General features: G+C 47.0%; 1 protein-coding gene across 2 annotated transcripts in view; it reads right to left on the bottom strand.

The window, feature by feature from the left end:
• The window catches only part of TXNRD3 (thioredoxin reductase 3), a 60023-nt gene that overhangs the window by 18343 nt on the left and 18168 nt on the right, over window positions 1-23512 (bottom strand). For both annotated transcript variants that reach the window (XR_009743864.1, XM_061456069.1), the window contains exon 2: window positions 431-564. Coding sequence is in view for 1 of the 2 variants with exons in the window: in XM_061456069.1 (XP_061312053.1) it covers window positions 431-553 (123 nt within the window). In the remaining variant the exon portion in view is untranslated. The remainder of the gene's footprint in view (window positions 1-430; window positions 565-23512) is intronic.

Here is a 23512-nt window from a genome sequence, read left to right as displayed (position 1 = left end):
AAAGCTGCCGAGGTGGGAACAAGCACATTGTGTGGAGCCTCCCACACATGCATCTCCCCCTTCACTCACGGGACAAAGGGAAAGAGCCACCAGCTCTTTTCCTCTTCTAAACGGCCCCAGTTAGGCTCTTTTCAAGACCGAAACGGGGGTTCCCAAGGGGTCAGCACCTAATGCCTACGTAGGGCAGATAAAGAGCTGTTTCTGTGCCCTGCAAACCCCAAGGAGCAGCATCCCCTCAGCGCTGCTCCCCTCGCCGTGGCGGGCCGCCAGCCTGCGAGCGAGCGCCTCAGGGCACATGTCTCCCGCCTCGCCCGGCGGCCGCGCCAGGCCTTGAGTCCTCCTCACGGCGGGACAAGGCAAGCGGCTCCAAGAGCCCCCCCCCCCCGACCCGGCCTGGCCCATTCCAAGGAGCCTCCCGCCGCCGCCTCACCTTATTGCAATAGGGACAGTAGCTCTTGCTGAAGATGACGACGCGGTGGGAGGCGATAATGGTCCGCACTTGGAGCTTCAGGCCGTCCCAGTCCGGGAGCTGGGTCTGTCCCGGCGGCGGCATGGCGGGGCCGGCTGCTGAGGTGGGAAGCGCCCGGCGGCACCCACCCAACACCCGCACTGACCCCTTCCGGAGCGGGGAAGGTGACGAGCCCGACCGGCCTATGCGCAGGGAGCGGGGGGGGGCACGCTGCCAAGGGGCGCTTCCCGGCCTGCCTTTTATCCGTACGCAGAGTGACTCATTGTAAAACAATAAAAACTGTTTTTGTTTTTTTTTATCAGAAGCAGGAGCGTCGCTACTCACCTAAAGGTGGTGCAAAAAAAAAAGGGTAAACTTTCACTTTTATAAAGCCACTCCTCCCCTCTGAGAGGCGGGGTGGAATAACCCAAGAGGAGGTAGAAGAGAGCGCGCATGCGCGGGGGGCATCGTGGTGGCGGGAGAGTCGTCGTCGCCGTGGTGTCTATGGGCGCAGCGGCCGTCCTTGGGGCGGGCAGGGAGCGGGGGGCACGGGCTGGGCCGGGGGGGGGGGCCATGGGGCCGTGTCCCGGTGTGGAATAAACAGGGCAGCGGGGGCCGGTGCTCCCTCCTGTGTGCCCTGTTAGGTAAGGGCTGAGTGGAAAAGCTGCCTTCTGCCGTTGGTCTCATGCACAGATGCAGATGGAGCTGCTGTAATAATATGGATTCTTCTATGATAAAATGGATTATCCCGTAAGAACACATTAGCCACCACAGCAGAAAGGAGCTCCCTTTCCTTACACATCCCAAGGTTAAAGGCAGGGAATGCTGCAGCGTTTGGTACTGCTTATCGTTGCACTGATCTCTGGTTGAATCGATTATTCTCCTCCTGAGAATCACAGTAATTGTCAGGACTGAAGGCCTGAGCAGTGGGAAGAGCCTGTATCAGGGCATGGAGCAGGAGGAATCCCGTGTGGTTATTCCCTGCACCAGTGGGTTTTGGCTGGGGAATGCATGCCGAGGTCCCAAGAAGAGCGAGCCAGGGTTTATCAATGGCTACAGCAGGTTTCTGTGCCCATTCACAAGGGGCTGGCCTGATTTAACATCTGAGAACTTCACTAATGGCACCACGTCAATCCCTGCAGGCTCCTGAGTGATGGGAGTTACTTTCCACAAGAGACAGAATGGTTTAGTAAGGTTCAGTAGGAGTTTGTAACTAAGCAGGTAATAAAGGCCAGTGGTCCCTCCCATGCCATGCTACTGCTATTTACTAATGCTAAATATAACCACGTATAAAAGCTGTAATGCCCCTGGTGATGGAAATGAGCCTAGTGGGAGACAACTGAATTAACTTGCTTTTTGATTATGGTTATCTGTGGTGCTCACAAAGATGTATATTATCCCAATGTTAGCAATTAAAGAGTTCTAGACCAAGAGCTCTTTACATTCACTACAGAGAAAAACAAATCTTAAGATTGACAGGTTCTTATTTCAGTAGCAGCGTGTAAGAAAGCGGACACGGTTGATGCAATACATTGTACATCTGTGGTTGGTTGTCATAGTTACTGCATCTTGAGCCTGGGTCAAGATGACCTTCATTAACTGAGGCATTCATGAATAAAACCAGGTCCCGGTTTGGTTTGAAAGATCAAAGGAGATCATCTGGGATGGGTTGTAGCAAGGATGAGTTATTTGACAGCTTGGCAAAGTGACCATCTGACTAACTAACTTGGCAATGAAACTAAGTTTTCCTGAAGTGAACTTCAGGAATATTGCTTCATTATAATGCTAAAAATCACACCCACAGGTCAAAAAGACCCTGTCCCAGGTGAAGAATCCTTCTCTGAGCATGCGTAGTGATTAGAAGGGATGACACAGCAAATATTATAATTATATGTAGATTACAACCAATCGTTTTAAGTGGGAGTGTACTGCCTTGTGCCTTTTGTGTACAAATGTAATGAAGAAGCTGGCATTGGATGTTCCTGATTTGTGGAACAATTCACTGAGCACCCAGGTCTGAATAAATGCAATATCTCTCCGGAGCATATGGAGTTGGGTTACTGCATGCTGGGCATGAATCTGCTTTTCAGACAGCATGGTCACTGCAATTACTGAGGTTTGATATAACATGCAGGGGCTAAAACTATCCTCTATACTTTGTTCATAGCCCAGCCAAAACTGCCTGTTTGCTTCCTCCCTTTGCCTGGTTGTTCTCCCTCCTTCTCGAACTAACCTTTTATCTGATGAGAAACATCATTACCCTTAGTATTCTTACAGGAATTAATATCACAAGCTCAAGGGTTTGTGTTGCCGTCTGGAGGCTGGTGGGTTTTCATCTTGCACTTGGCATCCATCAGCTCCAGAAAGGTCAGAGAATGTAATAAATACTCAAAATACCTTTTTCTCAGCACTGATGGCAACGTGCCGAGCACCCTGATGAATAAATGTCCAAGGCAAAGTATGTCACTTGAGAGGTTTTTTTTCCCTTCTGTGCTCTCTCTGCTGTTGATTATTAATATCACTGTTACCTTAGAGCAAGGATGAGGTAATGGTTTTAAACTAAAGGAGGGTAGATTCACACTAGATATAAGGAAGACTTTTTCATGATGAGGGTGGTGAAGCACTGGCACAGGTTCCCAGAGAGGTGGTGGATGCCCCATCCCTGATCACATTCAAGGTCAGGTTGGATGTGGATCTCAGCAGCCTGCTCTAGTTGAAGACGTTCCTTCTCATTACACAGCGGGTTGACTACATGACCTTCAGAAGTCCCTTCAAACCCAAACTGTGCTTTGAATCTATGAAGAATGGACGATGGGGGCAGTCTCAACCTAGAACAGAAATGGTGATCTGGAAGCACTATAATGCAGTATCTTGCTTAGCTTTGCTTTCCTCAAAGATGGAGTGGAGGAGAGAGCAGGGAGGTGAGGGCTTGCCACGTTGGCAGTTGCTGTTGATGTTGAGAGAAAAAGAAAGGATTGAACTCTGGAGAAAGAAGAGGGAAGATGACTGCTCAGTTCTAGAGAGAAAAGGACCACAGCAGTAGCATCCTCCTGTGCACCCCAATAGCTTAGAGTAGCTCTGATTATTGTTAACAGTATAAGCCCTGAATCTGTTATTTGTTCTGTGCTGCTGGTTTTTTCTCCCTCAGGATACCAGATCATACTCAGCTCTCAAGATCTTACTCTTCAGCTGTGCTGGGGATAGATTGAAGGTGTTGACTAGAGCTCTTTTGGCACCCATTCCACTCACTAGGAGACTGTGTCGGAATACCTGAAACAGCAGAAGTGTTGTAAACCTTTGTGAGTGAAGTGGTTTCCAAGAAGAGATTTTGAGGAAGGGGCAAGTGGCTGTGGAAAGAGTCAGGAAACTGTTCTAAACGTAGAAGTTGAAAGACTTGCTTAATAAAGGTTTAAGCATGCTTGAACTGTGGCTCCCTCCAGGCCAGTGAGCAGCTACACAAAGAGCTTATGGATGATAGTAGGCTTCCCTACCTTCCACATGAAAGGCCTTGGACTGCTTTCTCCAAAGCAACTGGTCTCATTAAGACAGTCCTTTCCTCTGCATTACTCAGCTTAGTCTGAGGATTAGTAAAAACCAAACCACATCAAATAGTTCTTAATGATGTGGCATAAGGTACCATGGGAAGGCATTGAGGTAGGAACTCCTAGGGGAGATTTATGAAGGGAAGTGAAGGGGAGGGGATGGGAGGGAAGGGAAGGAGAAGAGATGGGATGGAATGGGATGGGATAAGAGGGAAGGGAAGGCAAGCAAAATGAAGGGAAGGGTAATTTCCTCAGAAAAAATAACAAGTGTCTGCTTTTGAATTGCCTTAGAAATTGGTCATAAGCCAGGAGACAGTCAAAGTCCTTAGCCATGAGCATGGTTACACCCATTGTCAACGCTAACAATGGAGACTCCATGGAGACCGAACCACGCTGGAGGCTGTTGAAAAGCTGTTTTGATAGCCAGTCATTTGGGTGCCATGCAGATGGCCTGCAGCTCAGAGTTTTATGGTTTAGTGTTGGTGGCAAATGAAGTCTGGCTCATGCATAGATTTTGGCGCTATTAAGCGTATCGCCATCATAATACAGAGCCCTAATAACCCTGTGCTCTGGTTCTGAGATTGGGAAAGTCTTTTGGGTATAAGAGACTTTGGCCAGGGTGAGAGGGAAAGATCTTAGGGAGAAATGATTATTCATTCACTAAAGAAAGAGGAAAATAAGGCCTTCAGGGAGTAGCAGTGCTCTGTAGGAAGGGCTGGTCATAGCAGTAACTTCTGTTAGCAGTGGTAGTGCCCAAGTAGTGAGCATACACACAACAGAGGGCAGTCGCATCCTCACTGTTGTAAGGATCCGACATTCCACCCAGGAAAGCTTGTCTGGGCAGTGGTAGAGCATTGAAATGAGTTTTGGATGTTACGTGCTACTGAGAAGTCAATGGGGGGAGCTCAAGACCCACCAGGAATATTTTTTCTTCAAGCACTTGAATAAATAGTGAGAAGCTGCTCTGCTCCTTTTGAAAAGGCATCAGAAACAAGGCAGTTAAAAAGAAATAATCAAAGTGGAAGAGTTCGGACCTGCATCTGTTAATGATGTACATGCACGGCTTTTTCCATGTGCAACTCCTGCCTGTGAAGTTGTCAAAGGGAGAGTGGGTGCTTTGAGTTTGCTTTCCTGGCTTTGCAGACCATCTGCTAGCTTGTGCCTGTAAATGAGAGGTGGCTGTAGAGCTGCTGTTCTGCAGACCTGGTGGTGGTGGTGGTCCTCTGTTTCAAAGCCTGGCCTTGGGAGCCTGCTGAATGTGTCCCATCTACTCTTACCTGTCACGCTTTCAGGTTAAAATGTCCGGTTAGCATCCCTCGAACGGGGTTTAACTTTGATTAATATCAGTATTATAAAGCGCTAATTGTAGGCAGGAGGTTTTCTGAGTGCATTGGAATTCCATTGCCGGCACTTAGGCTCAGGGAAGGTCTCCTCCCATAGGTGCAGGGCACAAGGGTTGTTGATGGTATTATATGTATTTCACAATAAACAGGGGTATAGAGAGTGCCAGGTCTTCTTCCTCAGGTGGCTGGAAGCAGTGAGGCTGTCAGGCTCCAAGGATTTGTGCAGACCTTCACCCTTTGCCCACGTGAAGCATTAATGAAGTCAGAGAGACCCAGGATCTAAACCTACACAATAATGGCCTCTGTGGTTCAATTGTGTTAAGTGCTGCAAGCCAGAAGCTGTTCTGGGGCTGACAGCAACTGTCGGTGCTCAGCTACTTTGCAGGATGAGCCCTTCATTTTTCTGCTTTAACGAACAGCGTGGTGCCCATCTCCCGTGCACCGAAGTCACCTTTCCATGCTAAGTTTCTTAGGAAGGCTTTTCAAAAGAAAAAGGAAAAGAAAAGAAATGTAGAAAGAAAGGATGAAAAAGTCCTTAATCTTTTAGAAATATGGGAACTTGGCTGTGTTTCTAAGCAAAACCGGCTCCTTTAAGCAGTTATATGCTGCACATCTCTCAGGAGGGTATTTTAATGAAGGTTGTTTTCTTCTTTTTCAATTCTAGTCAGCTTTAGGACGAAAATGCTTTTTGCACTTCCAGTGCAGGGGTCTTGGCCTGGGGTCTGCTCCCCGTGGCATTCCTCACTTCCAGTGGCATTCCCAGTGTCTTGATCTGTGCGCTATGACTGTGCCATTCTCCACTTGAGAGAGACACCGTCAGAAGTAGCACAGGTTGACATTTCAGAACAGGGAATATCCAAATGTTTCCTACCGTTTCTTTAGCTAGACCAATTTATTTCATCCTGCAGCCGTGCAGGAGTGCTCAGCAGGGAGGTCAGGTAATAAACTCAAAAGCACAGATTCCTACATTGCCTTGCGTCATACATTTATTATCCGGTGTATCTCCTCAAGTCTACGTACATGGTTCTTTAGGTAATTAAACACGGTGCTGAACGAGCAGGGATTCTCCCCGTTTTCCACCCTTGGGGTAGCTGCATCAGAGGGATATCTTTCTGGACGTCTGCATTCCCAGCCTGTTGGCAGTCACCTTCTCAGTTCTTAATTCCTTTCTGTGGGCATCTTTGGAACCATGGAGTTGAAATCTCTGCCCTTAGTGCCTCTTGGTTCATACATCCTCTGCTCTCTGCTGATCTGAATAGTGTTGCTATGTGCATATGTCAAACGAAGCCATCCTTTAAGGACTTTTGCTGCCTAAGTGGAATGAGGTGATCCTTTATAGTAGCTGATGCTGACGAGGAGAAGCTCTTGGCTGGATTTCTGGATCCATTCAAGGTTTTGCATCAGCTAAGTAAGGTGGTTCCTGCAGTAAAAACAGGCCCGCCCAACAGGCTTATAGTATTTCCTGCTCTTGGGTGGTGATCTCAAGGAGCAATCTTTCTTGTGGTTATTTGGTGCTCCCAGGCCTGGCTGGGACCCAGGGAGATGCAGGAAGCACAAGGGAAGGTTTTGTGGAAAGGAGAAGACAGAAAACAGACCTGTGTTTACTGAGGGTTTAGAGATGAATGATTTCAGGAAAGGATCAAATAAACCCAGATTTGTGCTGGAATAGATGTCACGGCCTTGCCAGATAACAGCATAACCCAGGCACAAACCCAGCGTGTTGTCACATCTCAGCATTTCAATTCCTGTGTTTTGCTTGAAACAGCGATGGGGCAGAAACTCTACCTTCTTTTTAAGCTTCCATTGCAAACAGTGGCTTGGAAACACGGGTCTGACAATCTCAAATGTGAGGCCAACTGTGGCAAGGACTAAACCTTTCTTAATGGCACAGTTTCAGAGCCAATTGATCTTTGTATGCTTTAGAGGCAAGACTCAACAGTCAGCTCTTTAGAGCTTGTCATCTGATTGACTCCGGGTTCAGTTTGCAGGCGGTGCCTATTGTTCTAGCAGGTTTAAGCAGAATGAAACACTCCCAAACTGCCTTGTTTGATTGGATATCATCTTTTAATATAGTTAATATAGTCTTTTGGAGTATCAGAAATGGCTTTGCTCTTCCGCCTCAGCACCAGCAGGCTGCTGGTTTCAAACCCTCATGCCTGCGCAGCCCCTGTGTTCAGAGGTACTTTACATCGCCAGGACAATATTCACAGCAGGTCTGGCTAATTTTAAGTTATTGACTCTATCATTGGTGAATCTGTGAAAGGAAGCCTTAGAACTGCTCAGTGACGGCCTAAAATCCAAATCACAGCAAATGCAGTTATTGATTTTAATTAACTGAGCCCCGAGTGATAGCAGCTCAAAGGAAGAATTGCCAGAGTGCTGTCACTGGCCTTCAGGTTTCCCATGGCTGCCTTGTGTTTGTCCTTCTCTTCTTCAGTAATCCACAAAGATCCCTGTCCCCAGCAGCTAGCACTGCTACCAGAATCAAGCTTGGGATGACAGGAATGACCGCTTTCTAGCCCATCCTTCTCTCCTGAAATGGTGGTGCTTCCAGCCAGCTCCAATTCATAGAATCATAGAATCAACTAGGTTGGAAAAGACCTCTAAGATTATCAAGTCTTTTGGGTGCCATGGTTTAGTGTGAGGTGTCCCTGCCCATGGCAGGGGGGTTGGAAGTGGATGATCTGAAGGTCCTTTCCAACCCTAACTATTCTATGATTCTAAGTCCAACGTTTACCCCTGGACTACCAAGTCCACCACTAGCATCATCCTTGGTCTTGCCAGTCCTGCGTGTCCTTGGGTTTGTTCACATCGTTCTTGTAAGCCTTTTGTCCCAGGAGGATGTGGTGAATGGGGCTGAGGGTGGTGGGAAGGACAAAGCAACAAGACTATAGCAAGTAGTTACTTAACTTTAATACCTGGAGCTCTGTGTGGAGAGGAGGGACAGGCTGGCTAAGGCGAGGAGCTGCTCCACTTCTGCACTCCCTACTTGATATTTCAGTTGCTTTTGCTCTCCCTCGTATGGAATCCATTTTGTTGTTTCAACTCCTCGCTAGCTAAAGTGGTTTATGTAGCACCTTGGATGTTACGGAGTCATTGGTAAGTGCTAACAAACCATCTGCTTATCTCAATTTGAGCCAGAGGATAGGCTGCAAAGTATGGCAGGGTTGGGTTGATTCCCCCCCCCCCCCGCCCTGCTTTTAATATGTCAAGGAAAAATGCAGCAGAGGGCACTGTGTTGTTAGGATTCAGGGGAACACTTACTCATTCGCACTGGGTGGCTGGGAGTAGCCTCCTCCTGATGCCTGTACAGCTAAATAACAGAGTAGTAACAGCGCTTCCTCTGAACACGAGGGTTGCAGCGTTTCCAAAGCAGCCTATTTTATGCTGCGAGGACTTGGCTGTTTTCATTTTGAGAGCACCTGGGAAGTGCTAGCATCAGGGTCTTTTCCTATAATGTGCAGGATCTGAAAGACAACCTTATTAAAGGCGCAGCGCAGAAGACGGATGGCACGGAGTAGGCAGGCTGCCTGCAATAGTGTCATGGTTTGTCATTTGTAATGGGTGGCTCTTCCAAACCTTTGGGATTCCCATGGCACTCGGCAAATTGTATATGTGAATGTTGGTCAAGGGAAGCTTGTTCAAAGAGAGCGGGCAGCTGGGCCCTGGGACACGGATGCGGATGCAGGGAGGGGTGGGATGCTGGAATGCCGCTTGCGGGAGGTCCCTGTTCACACAGAGCATGTCGTGGGACGTTTTAGAGTGTCTCCTCAAGAAATACGGCCTTGTTGAAGGCATGATTGGAGAGAACTGCAGGCAGCAGATAGCATGCAGTGTGCTCGCAGCACTGAGCTCTGCCGCACGGCTCTCGCGCAGCAAGCGGTGCAACCCCCTTTACCTCTGTTAATGGCACCTGATGCATCTGGACACAGAGTCCATGGGTTTAAGAGGCCCTGTTTGTTCAGATTGGAGCCTGGCAGTGCAAACCCATCTCCCCTTGCCAGCCTTTGCTGTTAAGATGTCAATTAATTCTAGATGCTTCAGGTGAGTGCTGAAGGTTTCTCTGGTGGGTAAGGACTCTGCTGGAGTGGGGCAGGGGCAGGTCTCATAGACTATACCCATGTACAGTGAAGCATAAGCCTGCAAAAGAGGCTCATGAGGTCAACTAGATTGCTTTTGTGCTTCAAGTTAAGCATTTGCTTAGTTAGATACATGATAGTAGAATCATAGAACCCCAGCCTGGTTTGGGTTGGAAGGGATCTTAAAGCTCCTCCAGCTCCAACCCCTGCCACGGGCAGGGACCCCTTCCACTAGAGCAGCTTGCTCCAAGCCCCTGTGTCCAACCTGCCCTTGAACACTGCCAGGGATGGGGCAGCCACAGCTTCTCTGGGCACCCTGTGCCAGCGCCTCAGCACCCTCACAGGGAAGAGCTTCTGCCTAAGAGCTCATCTCAGTCTCCCCTCTGGCAGATTAAAGCCATTCCCCTTGGCCTATCACTATGTGCTCTTATAAATAGCTTATATTTAATTCATGAAGCTGGATTACTGGAAAAGGGAAAGAGACCCAGGGAAGAGGATGGACTGCTCTGACACCATCCCGTCAGGGCAATGCCAACATGGCAGAACATGCTAAGGGTGAGGAGCAGGTAGAGCCTTGGAGAATAAAGCTAGATCCCATGGGAGCAAGGGGTTCAGTCTGTCCTGTTTTGGGTCAAAATCAGATGTCCCATTTCAGTGTAAGTTCATGACCTTTCAGATGGGTTGTTAAAGGAAATGGGAAGTGGAGAAGCAGCTATAAAAATGAACAGCATTAAAAATCCCCCCAAATTAGAAGAGGAATAAAAGGAAGAAGTGGAAAGCTTTCCTCTCTCTCCCTCACATAATTGATGTTTTTATCCCAGTAATGGTGACAGGAGGTGGTCAGATGGCATTATTTAGCTGAATGGCCTGCGTCTTCATGTGTGCTCAGATAAAGTGCAAAATGACCTTTAAAAGAAATCCATTTTTAAAGATTCTTTTTGCTTCAGAAAGGTCCAACTTCAGCAGCTTGGATTTAATTCTGTCCTTGAGGGAACTGGCTGTGGGGAGGGAAGGCAGTGCTGGAGGTGTCACAGGAAATGAATGGCAGGGAAAATGTCACTTTAAGAGCGAGTGGAAAGCATGTGTGGCTGCAAAGAGGAACTGAATGAATCCTCTTCCCCTTATTCCTTTTCTCATGCTTGATTTCTGGTGTCTTCTTCTCACTGCTACTGCCTCTGCTTATGTTAACACCAACTTATTAGCTGGCTCATTGGTTAGGCTGAGCCCAGGATCACAAGAACAGGGATGCTGAAGCGGTTCAGCTGTACACACAGCCACAGGCATGGGAACACAAGTGTCTCCAGCTCTAGAAACAGGACAATCCCCACTGTGCTCCTTGGGAAACACAGACAGTGCTTTTTCCCCTGTAGATCTCCAGCAACTGACTGCAAGCATCTCACAGCTGTGAAGGACCAACAGCAACATAAGCACCAGCAGATAGGTACAAGGCCAGGGGTTTCATCACTTCGTAAGGAGTAGATTCTCTCCTTAGTGCCCACTCACACCAAGCCTCCTTTCCCCACAGCACATGGACCTCCTGGGCTGAGCATTTCTAATGTCAACCAAAGACCAGTCGCAGAGCTTCCCAGGGCACCTTTATTTCCTTGCACTTGAAGTGTCCAGCTGCCTATTGAAGTGAAGCTGGGATTGACCGTGCTGGCAGCATTGGTTTGGCTTGTCCTTTGGTTAAGCTGCTGACAAGCTAATTCACACTGCTTCATTCTCCTTGGAGATCCCAGCCCTCTCCCGGCCTTGTTGGGAAGAATATAGGAAATTGGGATGGGGATAGACAGCCAAGACTACCTGTGTGTTGGCCAATATGGGAGGGTCATGGAGGATTGACTCCTGCCCTGGGATGAAGGCATAAGATCACTATGGACTGATGGCTACATGGTGCTTTGGATAACGTTTTGCACACAGACCCCTCCCTCTGTGCCTGGATCTCGATGCAGGATGATGCCTAATGGCTTGGCTGTCTTGGCTTGGCCCCCTTCTCTCAGCCCTGGTGTGTCTCAGAGATAATGTCCAACAGGAGATCCAATTAGAAGCTTGACTGGCTAACCAGAACCAGCAACTGGAGGCAGAAGCTGGTGTGCCTGCTGTGGATAAAATAGAAAGCTCTACCTGCAGATCCATCTGAAGGCTGCTATTGGAAATTACTGTGTCTTGCTTCTTTATTGCTATGGAATAGTCTGCTGCTTCCAGGCCTTGGATGCAACGACTCATTCACAGGAGTCCAGTAACTCTTTGTTTTCCCTCTTGCTGCTGACAAACACAATAGATCTCCCTCTAAGAGCAGTTTGTGTTGGAGCTGGTTATTACTGCGGCAAACAAGGAATTCAGGTATAATCCCATTGGCCTCTGCAGGAAGAACCTGGACCTCAACGTTCTGCCTTCCTGGAACACTTGGAAACTCCACTTCTTTGTGCATCATGTAGCCACGAGTCTCAGCTGCCTGGATGACCGCAGGCAGATAGTCAAAGATGACTTTAAAGGCTGGATAATGTGTTTCACACCTGCATAATCCCGCAGTAGCCTAGAGGTTCAGAGTTGTTTTGGGCTGGGTTTGATGTAGGGCTTATTTTAGGCTTTCTGGAGAGATGTTGCTTTCTTAACTAACACCACAGCAGCGAGCGAGCTGCTCTGCAGAGGACCCATTTGCTTGAGGCTCTCTGCATACAAACCAGTACTCGGTGTGTGTGTGTGTGTGTGTCTGTGTTCAGACACACACACGGGTGGAGAAATGGGAGAAATGCTGCCCTATGGATGGGAATGCACCCCTGCACATACATGCAGGTACTCTACGAAACTGCCACCTGAGGAAAGATCTCTGTCTTCTCAGATCTATGTGTATGGGCAAACATGCTCATGCATGCAGAGGGAGCGCTGCCTGTCCTCAGACACAAAGGCATGTGTCTATACAGAGATGGGAAGGAGCAGTCATAAATGCACTTCAGTTAAGAGGCATCCTTTTATAAGGTTTACTCATGTGATGGTGCATTTATCATTGCCTGCAGCCTGACTCTACTCAGGCCTCTCACAAAAGAGTTTCACCTTAGCCTGTGTGAACCCATGAACTAGGGGTGCAATCTAGAGAGAAAACCATGGGACATAATATAAGAGCAATGTAGAAGTCCATTTTGAGCTATTCTCTCCTCCCTTTCCACCCTAACCCTCCTAGTCAAGTCATTAAAGATGCTCCTGCTGTTTTTACTCCTCCAACATCATTTCTTATAAACTTTAATAAGTAATCAGGTGTGATCAATGCCAGTTACTTACTCCTGCTCCTCTTCTTACTGTTCTGGTGCAGAGTGGTTCTGTATAAACAACCTCCTGGGGATCCTGCATTGATCTGTTCTCGGCTGATCTGAAGCTCCAACCATTTGCCTTCTTTCATTGTCCCTGGGAGAACCTGTTCTAGGAAAAGGAGGATTCTGTGAAGGCAACTGCTGGGGTGGGATCTGGATCTGAAGCCTGAGACAGGCTCCGTGGTGTTACGATGTAGGGCAGACATGGCTCAGGTTCAAGTGGCAGATTCAAAGGGGGCACTTGAATGTTCTCTTTTTTTTTTGCATCTATTTTAATGTATTTATTTCTATTGCAACTGGTATCCGTTACTTCAGAACTACTGAGGAGAGGAGCAGTGAGGGATGTTGTGGATCATGGTGAGGCGCTGACACAGGTTGCCCAGAGAAGCTGTGGCTGCCCCATCTCTGGCTGCAAACACAGATCCAAATAGGATGCAGTAGTGTGCCAGTCTCTCAAACAGGAAGAAATTAGCCCAGCTGCCGCATCCTTGTTCATTCCTCACTTAGGGAAACGAAACTCAGGGTCTGTACACCTCTGCTCATGATGCCAGTGTTGACCCACTCTTCCTTCTAACTGAGACAGATGATGCAATGGGAAAGCACCAGAACTCTGGCAACTCTGACAACAGTGACAACTCTCCCCCTGCCAATTCACAGCATTTTTGTTTGAAGCCTTGGCATCAGGACTCTGTAAGATACATAGGATATGTAAAGTTAGCAGAAGGTTAAAGCGCCAAGTATCAGAATGCCTGTGTTTCCAGCACATCTGTGCTTCCAGCACATCTGTGTTTTCAGCTTGGATTAAGTGCTGTGGCACTCTTTGATACAGGAGTCACCTTACAGCCTGCCTGGAGCTGTCACAAACAGTCTGCTTCTCTTTGCTCCCTCTCCCCTTGTGTCCACAGCCCATTGCATCAGTAATGCTGAGGGTGAGGACAGGGAAACCCCCCGACCCCAGTGTGCGGCCTCCCTGCATCTGGGAGAATAAAATCTGCTTACCCCCTCGAGCAATTATAAGCAATAACTATTTTGCTATTCAAGGACTGTGATTTCAACACTCGAGGGGTTAATGCAGCAGGGAGGCAGCTGATGCTTTCATGCCGGTATGCTGTATCAAACAGCACAGTTTCCAGGAAGATGAATATCCGTAACCAAGTAGCACAGCAGAGCCCAAAGCCTGTTCAAAAGAATTCCTTTTGATGATCTGGTTTTATTACTTTCAATGAACTGGAGTCTCCAAGGTACCGGTGAATAAGGGATGCTGTAAAGCGGCATCTTGTATACATGTTTCAAGCTGCGTCTGCTGGTGCTAAAAAGGATGAAAGAGAAACTGCTTAGCAATGACCCTAGGGCCTAAACCCAGCTCAAGCTTCCACAGGGCATTTGCTGAGACAAAAAGAAGATCTTAACCATTTGCACTGGGACATGACAACTGGGACATAGCCTACATCATTCACTTTCCCACTGGGAAAACAAATCCATTTCCAGGACGGAGCATGTGGCATGTGTTATAGGTTTCATAAAAGCTCTTCTGCCACTGGAGGAGAAAAGAAGAGAAATGTCAGCTCAGGAACAGGTAGATGTGAATTATGGGGCTCTGTGCTAGCTGGAGAATACCTGTGATTTAATAATATGCTGTGTGAGACACTACGCTGGTCAGAAACCCTCTGCAGAAATACAGTGCTTAAATTCACCATTCGTGCGTTGTCTCTACATGATATGGGGATTTGAGTGTAAAAGCCAGCTTGGAGACCCACCTGGGAATGTGGTTCAACATAACCCCCACCAGACATGCAAAGGGAGGCAAAAAAGAGGGAAACCTGATCAAAATCAGCAAAAGGAGCACCCAGTCCTGGTTTCTTCTTTAGGCATCATCTTGCCATTAGTGTAACAGCACAAAAGAGAAGCTTCATAGCTGTAGGCTCATGTTCTGAATGGATAAGGACTGAACTGTACAGAAGCCCAGGCTGTTTGACCCTCCTGTTATCATTAAAGGACATCAGCTCCTGCCCTTTCTCCCTGTGCTCCGCGTACACCATTATACCAATATTAGCCTGTGCACTGCCTCTCAGTGCACTCACTTTGGAATTCAAATCATGTGTATGTTTTATAAAAGGCTCTCTAGTGTGAGCCTCAGAAATACATATGCACTCTCCAACTGTGTGGGTTTTCTCTTGCCTGCCTAGTGCACAGATTACTCATTGTAACATGATAAATGAATGGGGCTCTGCAACCCGCTTTATAGTTTACAGTTTTTATAGTGCTTTGCCGCCATATGTTATAAACTCATGAAGCAGTTGTAGTGTGTAACAGGTTTTTCTGTCTGTTTGTTTAGTTATTTGCTAGTTCTTACAGCTGTATATACATGTATGGATGTGTGGAAATACAGAGGGGTGTTTGGTGGACTGAAGCCTCAGAGAAGATCAGCAGCATCTGGAGAGCACTTGAGGGGCAGAAAACAAGAAGGACAGAAATATTGCCTTGGTATCTGGTGAGAAGTGAGGAGATTGAATAGAAAGCCTCTTCACAGGGAAAATTCACATTTCCTGGTCGGAAGCATTTTGGGGCAATTTCTGCTAAAATCAACTCTATTGTAGAGCGAAGGGAATGCAGGATGTAAAACTGCATTGTGAAAAGCCTGGGGAATCTGCCTGTGATCCTGTAGCGCCCAGACAGAGAAGTTGTGAGCCAAGGAATGAGGAAAAACAGCTTTTAACAAACTGGGATTTAATTAATACTGCCCCATCGCTGGCAGTGTTCAAGGCCAGGTTGGACACAAGGGCTTGGAGCAAGCTGCTCTAGTGGAAGGGTCCCCTGCCTATGGTAGGGGTTTGGAACTGGATGGACCTCCTCTTGTGACTTCCCTGCGAGTACTCTTAGGTTAGGTCCATCTTTGCTTCATCAGTTATGAATAGGGAATTCTATTCACTGAGTACCAGACAGGTTGATTTAATTTCCCCACGTTTCCTGGTGGGAAATCAAGCTGGTGTTTTAGTGGAAATCCCCAGACATTGAGCCTACTTGCAGTCAAGGCCTGACAGAAGGAATACATATAGCTGCCTATATATCTAGATCTGTGTAAGCATGCATTCTTTCCAAATATACAAACACGCTCCATGCATAGGTGTATGTATATATGTATGAGCATGTGTATTTATTCTGTGCCTGGCCGGTTTCAGCATCTTCCTTAAGCAATTCCGCTCGCATTCCCACGTGTCTCCCTGTTTAACACAGTTGGACAGGACGTGTTTACACTTTATTGAAGAAACACTGTAAAAACAAGAGGATCTTAATCATCACTAACCGTGGTAGCTGCAAATTAAATATCTGGGCTCTTGGAAGCTCATTCATCATAAATATCCTACGTGTCTGAGAGGGAGACTAAAGGAATCGGTGCTAGTTCTAGCTGATGGAGGTTCTTAGAAGGACATATATAGCATAGGTAAACTACAATAACATCTCTAATGATGGATCTAAATAAGAATAGTTCCTCGTTTTTGTATGTCTTATTTTACCTGTATCATATATCTTTCCCATTTAGAAAAGAGCTTTGAGACAGGAGCCACTCTTTAAGGTCATGAGTCAAACTGAGGAAGGCAGGAGGGAATCCACGTTAAGGGGTCAAACAGGATGGAGGTTAAATGCTGTCATAAAACGACAACAATAATTCACAGTACCGTTTCTCTGGCCACAGCAGATCAACCGGGGGACCCTTTTGTGTGGTAGCAGTTACAACATAGCTGATGATTCAGAGAAACACGACTGGCTTAATTAGTAGTTTCATTAAGCCAGTTTTCTAATGGCTCAGACTGAAGGGAAACTCTTTCTTCGCTCTCCTAGAAGGGTAAATTATGATGAGTATTTTCCCACCAGGCTGTTTTATTTACCTACTGAATTTATGTTTGTGTCTGTATTCTGGAAGAAAGCTAAGCCTAAACTCTGCATCCAATCCTACTGAATTTTGGCAGATGGAAGATGGATATACCCTGTCTTGCAGCACAAACTTGGCTTCGCCACTGTGCTCACAGGCTAAACACACCTCTCCATAGAGCTAATAAGAACCATACTTCATCTGAAGAGTATGATTTCCAGCCCTTGATTTTACATCAGACATGCCAGGTACTCAGCCCCTCCTGGAAGTCAGACCACTTCATTAAGCTCCTCAGCAAGGCTTTAGAGGGCTTGCTTCAGCTTTCTGCTTTTGAAATGAAGAAATGCAGATTTGCTTAATTGCCTGCATAAGGATTTAATTGAGGAAAAAAACACCCCATGTTCACAGTAAGCTGCAGACAGACAAGCTGTGGATATTAACTTCATCAAGGCAATGCAGGCCAGTAACACCTTAGTCACTGCAGATGCTCCTCAAAGTGTGCATAAACAACACTCAACACGCAGCTAAGCTGCATCTCCAGAAGGGCTGAGGTTTATGTGCTGTGCTGCAGCGTGGGGTTAGGAAAAGCAACAGTTGGGAGTTTTTAGAAGGAAACACAGCAATCTGGAGGAGCAACCTCTCTTTATATTATGCAAATGCTTTGCAAGTTTCTGTTGGGGGGGGGTACTTTGGTAGGCAGTTGGAGAGGATATGGAGGAGCTCTCGCGCGTAGAACTAACATAACAGTGCGTCAGCTTGCACTTCACCCAAAATAAAAGCAAATTACTGATTTGCTCTATAAAAAGGTCACTGTCTCCCAGATATTTTTGCTCAAGAGATGTTACCCACCAGCATCAATATGGTCTGTATGAGGAAAGCTGCTATTGAGGGCCTGGGTGAGTGTGTGAGTGTGTGAGTGCTGGAAGAGGGGAGAGAGGAAGGAACTCCCTCCTAAAGAAGCTTAGAGAAAAAGGAGATAAAAGAATAAATCAACTGTCTCATCCCTTTCTCTGCGAATCAATTGAGAAAGATTAAACAATTCATTGAATCATTGCCAATCCAACGAGGCATTTACCAGCACAGCCCAAGGAGATCCTTAGAATAACAGTGGAGATTCCTCAGCTCTGATGAGACTTGAAAGGGTCAGGAAGAGTGGTCTTGAAGGCAAGACCTGAGGAGTGGTGATGGGCGCACCTTGTTCTTCCTCTCCAGTAAGATGAGTGTTTGCAGTGCTGCAGGATTTCACAACTGCTTGGGATGTAATCGGATGGAGAGACCTGGGGGGATGTGGTTGTTCTGTGATGGGTGAGACAATGGTTGAGGTGTTGGTCTGTACCGTGGTGCCGCAGAGGCTGCTCTGGAACCAGCCCCGCTGGTGGTTGTGTTGGGTGTCTGAGCTGTGCAGAGGAATTTAGCCAGACACAATCTCTTGATGCAGGTGTCTCCAGTCTTGGTTACACGCAGGCTTCCTGGGGCCATCTCAGCACCCTGCTTGGCTCTGTCTCCATTTATTCACTGAACAGAAACAGGATTTAGCCCTCACCCATCTGCTCCAAGGGCATTCACACCCCTGTCTCTAGACAGCCCTCCTAAAGACATCACCTGAGTGCTCCTCCTCTTTTCTTTGTTCCTCATTTTCCTCCAGCCACATCAGGATTTCAAGGTAAAGTCTTGGAAGCAGGAACAAACTAGAAATGGACATAACATGCAATATTTGCAGATCTTAGGTCTAGATGCACCCATTTAAACAAATCCAGCCTCGGGTGCTGTTTGAGCCAGACTACTTCATTCAGTAATTCCTGAAGAATTCCTTTGATTGCTTTGATGTTATTTGACTTCCCCTTTGGCAAGTCATGGTCTCCTGTGAGATTCAATCTCACAATTACCTGAACTCCCACTGTTAAGTGTGGAATAGTCCTAACTCCCATGGAGTCTGTTGAAATCAGCTCTGGGCAAGATCAAGCCACGAGTCTAATCTCCCTCCTCCCCTCCTGCTCCCTTGCACATCCAGTTCTGTTGCTTGTTAAATCATGTAGTCCTGCCTTTCAGAGTCACCAGGTACTACGTTAGTACTGCTGTCCCCCCCCTTCCAACACCTCCAAGGTGTTCGGATGGCAGATCCTGTATCGCGCAATGTCTGATGCCGAGGACACCGATGCCATCATCAGATGAAACGAAGCTGACGTTGGTAGTACATGCAAATTCAGCCAGGAACCCACATCCCAAACTGCCATGTAAATCCACACTCTGACATCCGCAGGCACGTGCCCTTGGTTCAGGATCTTAAATGTGTCAGAGAAGGCGATTGCCAGGCACTGACTCCTGGCCCTGATTTACAAGGGAAATCTGCACCGCAGTGGCATAACCTTTTCATCGCCTTTGCTCTGAGCAGAGAAATGGATTGGTTTTAGACAACTCGGAGTGTGTTTCCAGGATGGCAAGTGATAAACCCAGACACAATTGGCCCTCAGCAGAGCCACAGCTCCTGCCTGTGCACCTGCTCTTAAACCCTCCCTGGTGGCAAGAGAAAATGGTGTTGCTTCAGCTCTCGGCTTTGCGTAGTCAATGGAAAGAATCAGGTTGGGCTGATGTGGGGCTAGAGAAATCTTGGCTTCCCATCAAGGCTGCTCAAGTGATTCAATGTATGGCTATGGGCACTTGCAGCTCGATAATCAAACTGCTACAAAGCACATGGCCTTCAAGTCTGGCAGTGCATAGCCATGAGGTACATTTATTGTGCTGTTCCATCTGCTGCACAGGGACATGGTCCAGGTCTGGCCACATCCATCCCTGTGTCCCTGTGCCCTGTGAAGGTCTCTCAAGCTTCCTGCCTCCTCCTCTGTGCCAGATCAGAGTAGCTCCTATCACAGTAAGGATGAGGAAGGCAAACAGCCTCATGCTCTACCAGGCAGCATCAGTGGCACTCAGATCTTCTTCCTGCCCTGTGGGAGATCTGTGCTATTTATCTCATTCTGAATCTCTGCCTTAATATCTGCAGCTTCTTGTTTCAAATGATGAGTGATCTGATGACTGGCATTAACAGTGATTAACAGAAACTGCAGAGTTAGAAGCACAGAGTGCGTATGCACTATCTGAACCAGGCCAGTCAGTAGACTCAAGAGAGATTTATTCTGCATCACTCTCAGCCCTAGAAGAATGATGCTAAACTCTATCCTTGCTTTATGAAGCCTCTTATGGCACCCCACTGCTAGATTCAACAAACCATTTTGCATATATTTACTGTCTTCCGAGCCCATAAAAGCTGGCTTTCCTTTATTAACTACAGTTTACTGCCACTCTCAGCAGAAGCAAATACTAATGGAAATGAAACTGGACTCATTTTGAAGACCCGGTATGCTTCCAGATGTTGTTCACGTTCACAATGTCTTGTCAGACTGTACTTGCATGTATTGTGATTACAAAATGGTTAATAAAAAGCATACTCCAGATACTATCACTTCCTCCACCCTGTATAACTATCTTAATGCATGAATCCTTTGGAGGCTCCTATTGTTTCTATATCCCTGACTCCCATAAAGCCTTAGTGCCAGCAAGTGCTGAGCACCCAGCACTTACTACACACCATGTGTGTGATCATCACTCTGGTGATGAGTTCTGACAGCATAATCTTGATAAAATTCATTCCTGACAAACAATATACATATGGGTTTAGGGGAAAAAAATCACACCCTGGTAGCAGTGACAGGGTAACCCTTATGAGGGTACAGTCCTCCTAATTGCTGCAGAATTCCTACTTTAGAGAGGTTCATTGGGCTCACAGTTGGCTCACAGTTTAACTTTGACATTGTAATTAGTTTGCCCTCCTTGCCTTCCCTTGAGGCCATTGCCTCTATCAGTCCCCAAAGGGTCTCTCAGCTGTATTGCAGGAGCAGCTCATAGGGTACATAAACCTATCTAGCTCTGGATCCAAAATCTGGGCCATTCTCTTCTCCTTCTGTGCTCCTGGCCTCCAGAAACAGAATGTTTTTTATGATTTAGTGTCTGATTTCTATGCCGAGGATACAATGATGCAATCACTACCATTTGTTTCTTGTGGTAGCACCATTTGTACAAACGCATCCCTGATGATTCATAGGCAATCGGAGTTGGTAGGTACCAGGATGTATGCACTGAATGGCTTTTTAGTAATGTATTCACGAGAAATTAAGCTGAAACTTAGCAGCTCATTTTCCAGATGCCACAGATGCAACTGTCAGACAGGAACAACTCCCAGTGCCTGCTTGCCTGAGCCAGAATGGAACTGGAGATTTGCAAGTCAAAAGCTTTGGCGCACATTTTCCATCACCAGTGATGATTTCTTTTGGCATTCAGCTTTACACAAAACCACTCTCTTGAAATCGGGTCCCTTTCACTTTGCTCAGCTTGGACACCCATAGGGCAGAGGCACAGAAATCCATGGGCAGGTTGAGAAAATACCAGGTTTTGTTTCCAGCTGTGAAACACTGAAGCTTCCAGATCTCCTGCTTCTTTGTGTGCGGTGAAATTTACTGCTACTAATGGGAAACCTGCCATCCGGAGCACCTTACGGGCATGCAGTGAGAAGAACAGCCTATGCCTTGACTAGCACACAACCCACAGCAGCCTTGCATAGCCTCAGGTGAAGCCACAGAGAAACAAAAGGGAAAGACCTCTAAAGCAGCCATTTGCCCCACCACCAGCTCCCATTGCCCAGACTGAGGAGTACATCCCTCTGAAAGTCAACGGCATTCAAACCATCTTGAAAGTTCAGAGCGTTTACTCAAGGTCACCCAGGACATATGGAGCAGAGGTACAAGCCATGTCCAGCACTTGGAAGTCCTTGGCCAAAACCTAAACCACTCTCTTCTTGCTCCAGACCTGTCCCCATCCACACAAGCTCATAATGACGAGGACTTGGAGGACGTGCTCAGGCATCACATATACCTTTTTCTGCGTGCAGAGGGGATGATGTTAATTACCCTCTATTCTGGAAAGCAATAAATAAATAAGTAGATGGAGATCCGGAGGAAAAGAAATAATCCATAAATTAGAAACTGATGATTTACGAGACGCCACCTGAGGAAAATTCTCCGTCTCCTTTATGCTTGGCTATTTCAGTGCTATGTTCTGAGGCTGAGAGAAGGGCTCCTATTATGCAGATGAGGCTGGGATAATGATTTTGTGCTGCCTGGATTACAGAAGCGTGTTTTGGATGCGGGTGTATTTAAAGCATCTTAGCAGGGCTCAGAGTTCCCCACATAATTTGATGAGCAGTAAGTAAGACACAGGTATGCCATGCAAGCAGCAAGATGTTAAAAGGTTAGAGAACTGTATTACATCCAGTCATGTGAGAGAGCAAATTAACAGTGCTGTTCTTCCAAAGAGACATAGGCTGTGGGGGGAAGATGATCAGACTGAGGAAGAGAAGGCTTCTTAACTGGAGACCTTAGAGCATCTCCAGTGCCTAAAGGGGCTCCAGGAAACCTGGAGAGGGGCTTTGGACAAGGGCCTGTAGGGACAGGCCAAGGGGAATGGCTTTAACCTGCCAGAGGGGAGACTGAGATGAGCTCTTAGGCAGAAGCTCTTCCCTGTGAGGGTGCTGAGGCGCTGGCACAGGGTGCCCAGAGAAGCTGTGGCTGCCCCATCCCTGGCAGTGTTCAAGGCCAGGTTGGACACAGGGGCTTGGAGCAAGCTGCTCTAGTGGAAGGGGTCCCTGCCTGTGGCAGGGGTTGGAGCTGAAGGAGCTTTAAGGTCCCTTCCAACCCAAACCAGGCTGGGATTCTATGATGTTGATCTGACTGGGAGAGTTAAAAGCAAAAGTGACCCCAAAGAGACTTCCCAGCTCTCCCTGTTGGGCTGCAGGGACTCAGTTGTTCTTTCAGCTGAGTTTGACTTTACAATTTTAATCTTTTTTTATGTATTTATATGAACACATGGCAAAAAAACACCCACATTTATTCATGCAATGGCATTTCCTGTGCTTGTTTGAGACATCAGTAAGAGAGCCTTGGCCCCAAAATCAGTCCCTTTGGAATATTTCCCCATTAGTTCTCTCTGATAGCAAAGTGGGAAGCATGATGCTCCAGCATACAATTCCTACTGACATCCAATCAAAACATCTGACCTAACATTTTACTACTGACACTCAAATTACAGGGCATCTTCTGAACAGCAAACCAGTCCCTTTTTCCCTTTTCTCTCCTTCTCTACCTCTTTTCCTCTCTCTTCCCTGTCCCCTTTCTTCCTTTAATGCAATGTGTGATTGTTCCTTGTCAGGCTGGAGCACGTTCCCATCCCGCTAAGTGTCAGCGTGCAGCAAATTGTGCTTTCCCTGAGCAGTGGCTGATGGAATGAATGGCAGCCCTGAGATAGTCCTGTCCTTCACAATGCAGAAAGGCCCAGAGTTCCCACAATTGCTTTTCCCTCTGAGCGCATTATGGTAGCAGGTCAAGAGAGCCAGAGAGTTAGAGGGGAGAGAGCAGAGAATTAAAACTATGGTCTGGTAAACTTGCAATATCCTGATTAGAATCAGAGGGAGGCAAAACAGAAAGGGCATGAGGAAAAAATCACCCAGAAGAAACCACTCTTTCTCTTTGTGTCAGCTAAATCTCATGTGCTTCTGCAAGGCTGAGGTTTAGGGCTTTAAGCTGCCGATGAAGCCACAGCTTCATCTCCTCCCACTGTGACGGGCAGAAAGGTGATGTTCAGTGGCAGCTCTTGCATCCTTAGTGCTTGTCATTGGATTTCTCCACGCTCATATCCTACATGTTATCATACATATCCTACATGTTATCATACATATCCTACATGTTATCATACATATCCCACATCTTATCATACATATCCTACATCTTATCATACATATCCTACATCTTATCATTCATATCCTACATGCATTCTGTGCAGAGGGCTCCTCCTTAAAGGCTTGTCTTAGCTCCTGAT

This window comes from Pezoporus flaviventris, unplaced genomic scaffold (genome assembly GCF_033815535.1).
Source record: "Pezoporus flaviventris isolate CSIRO_AGI_PZ_B2104156 unplaced genomic scaffold, CSIRO_AGI_Pfla_v1 ptg000021l, whole genome shotgun sequence".
Taxonomy (NCBI): domain Eukaryota; kingdom Metazoa; phylum Chordata; class Aves; order Psittaciformes; family Psittacidae; genus Pezoporus; species Pezoporus flaviventris.
The sequence above is the reverse complement of the archived record's forward strand: the minus strand, read 5'-3'. Positions and strand labels throughout refer to the sequence as shown.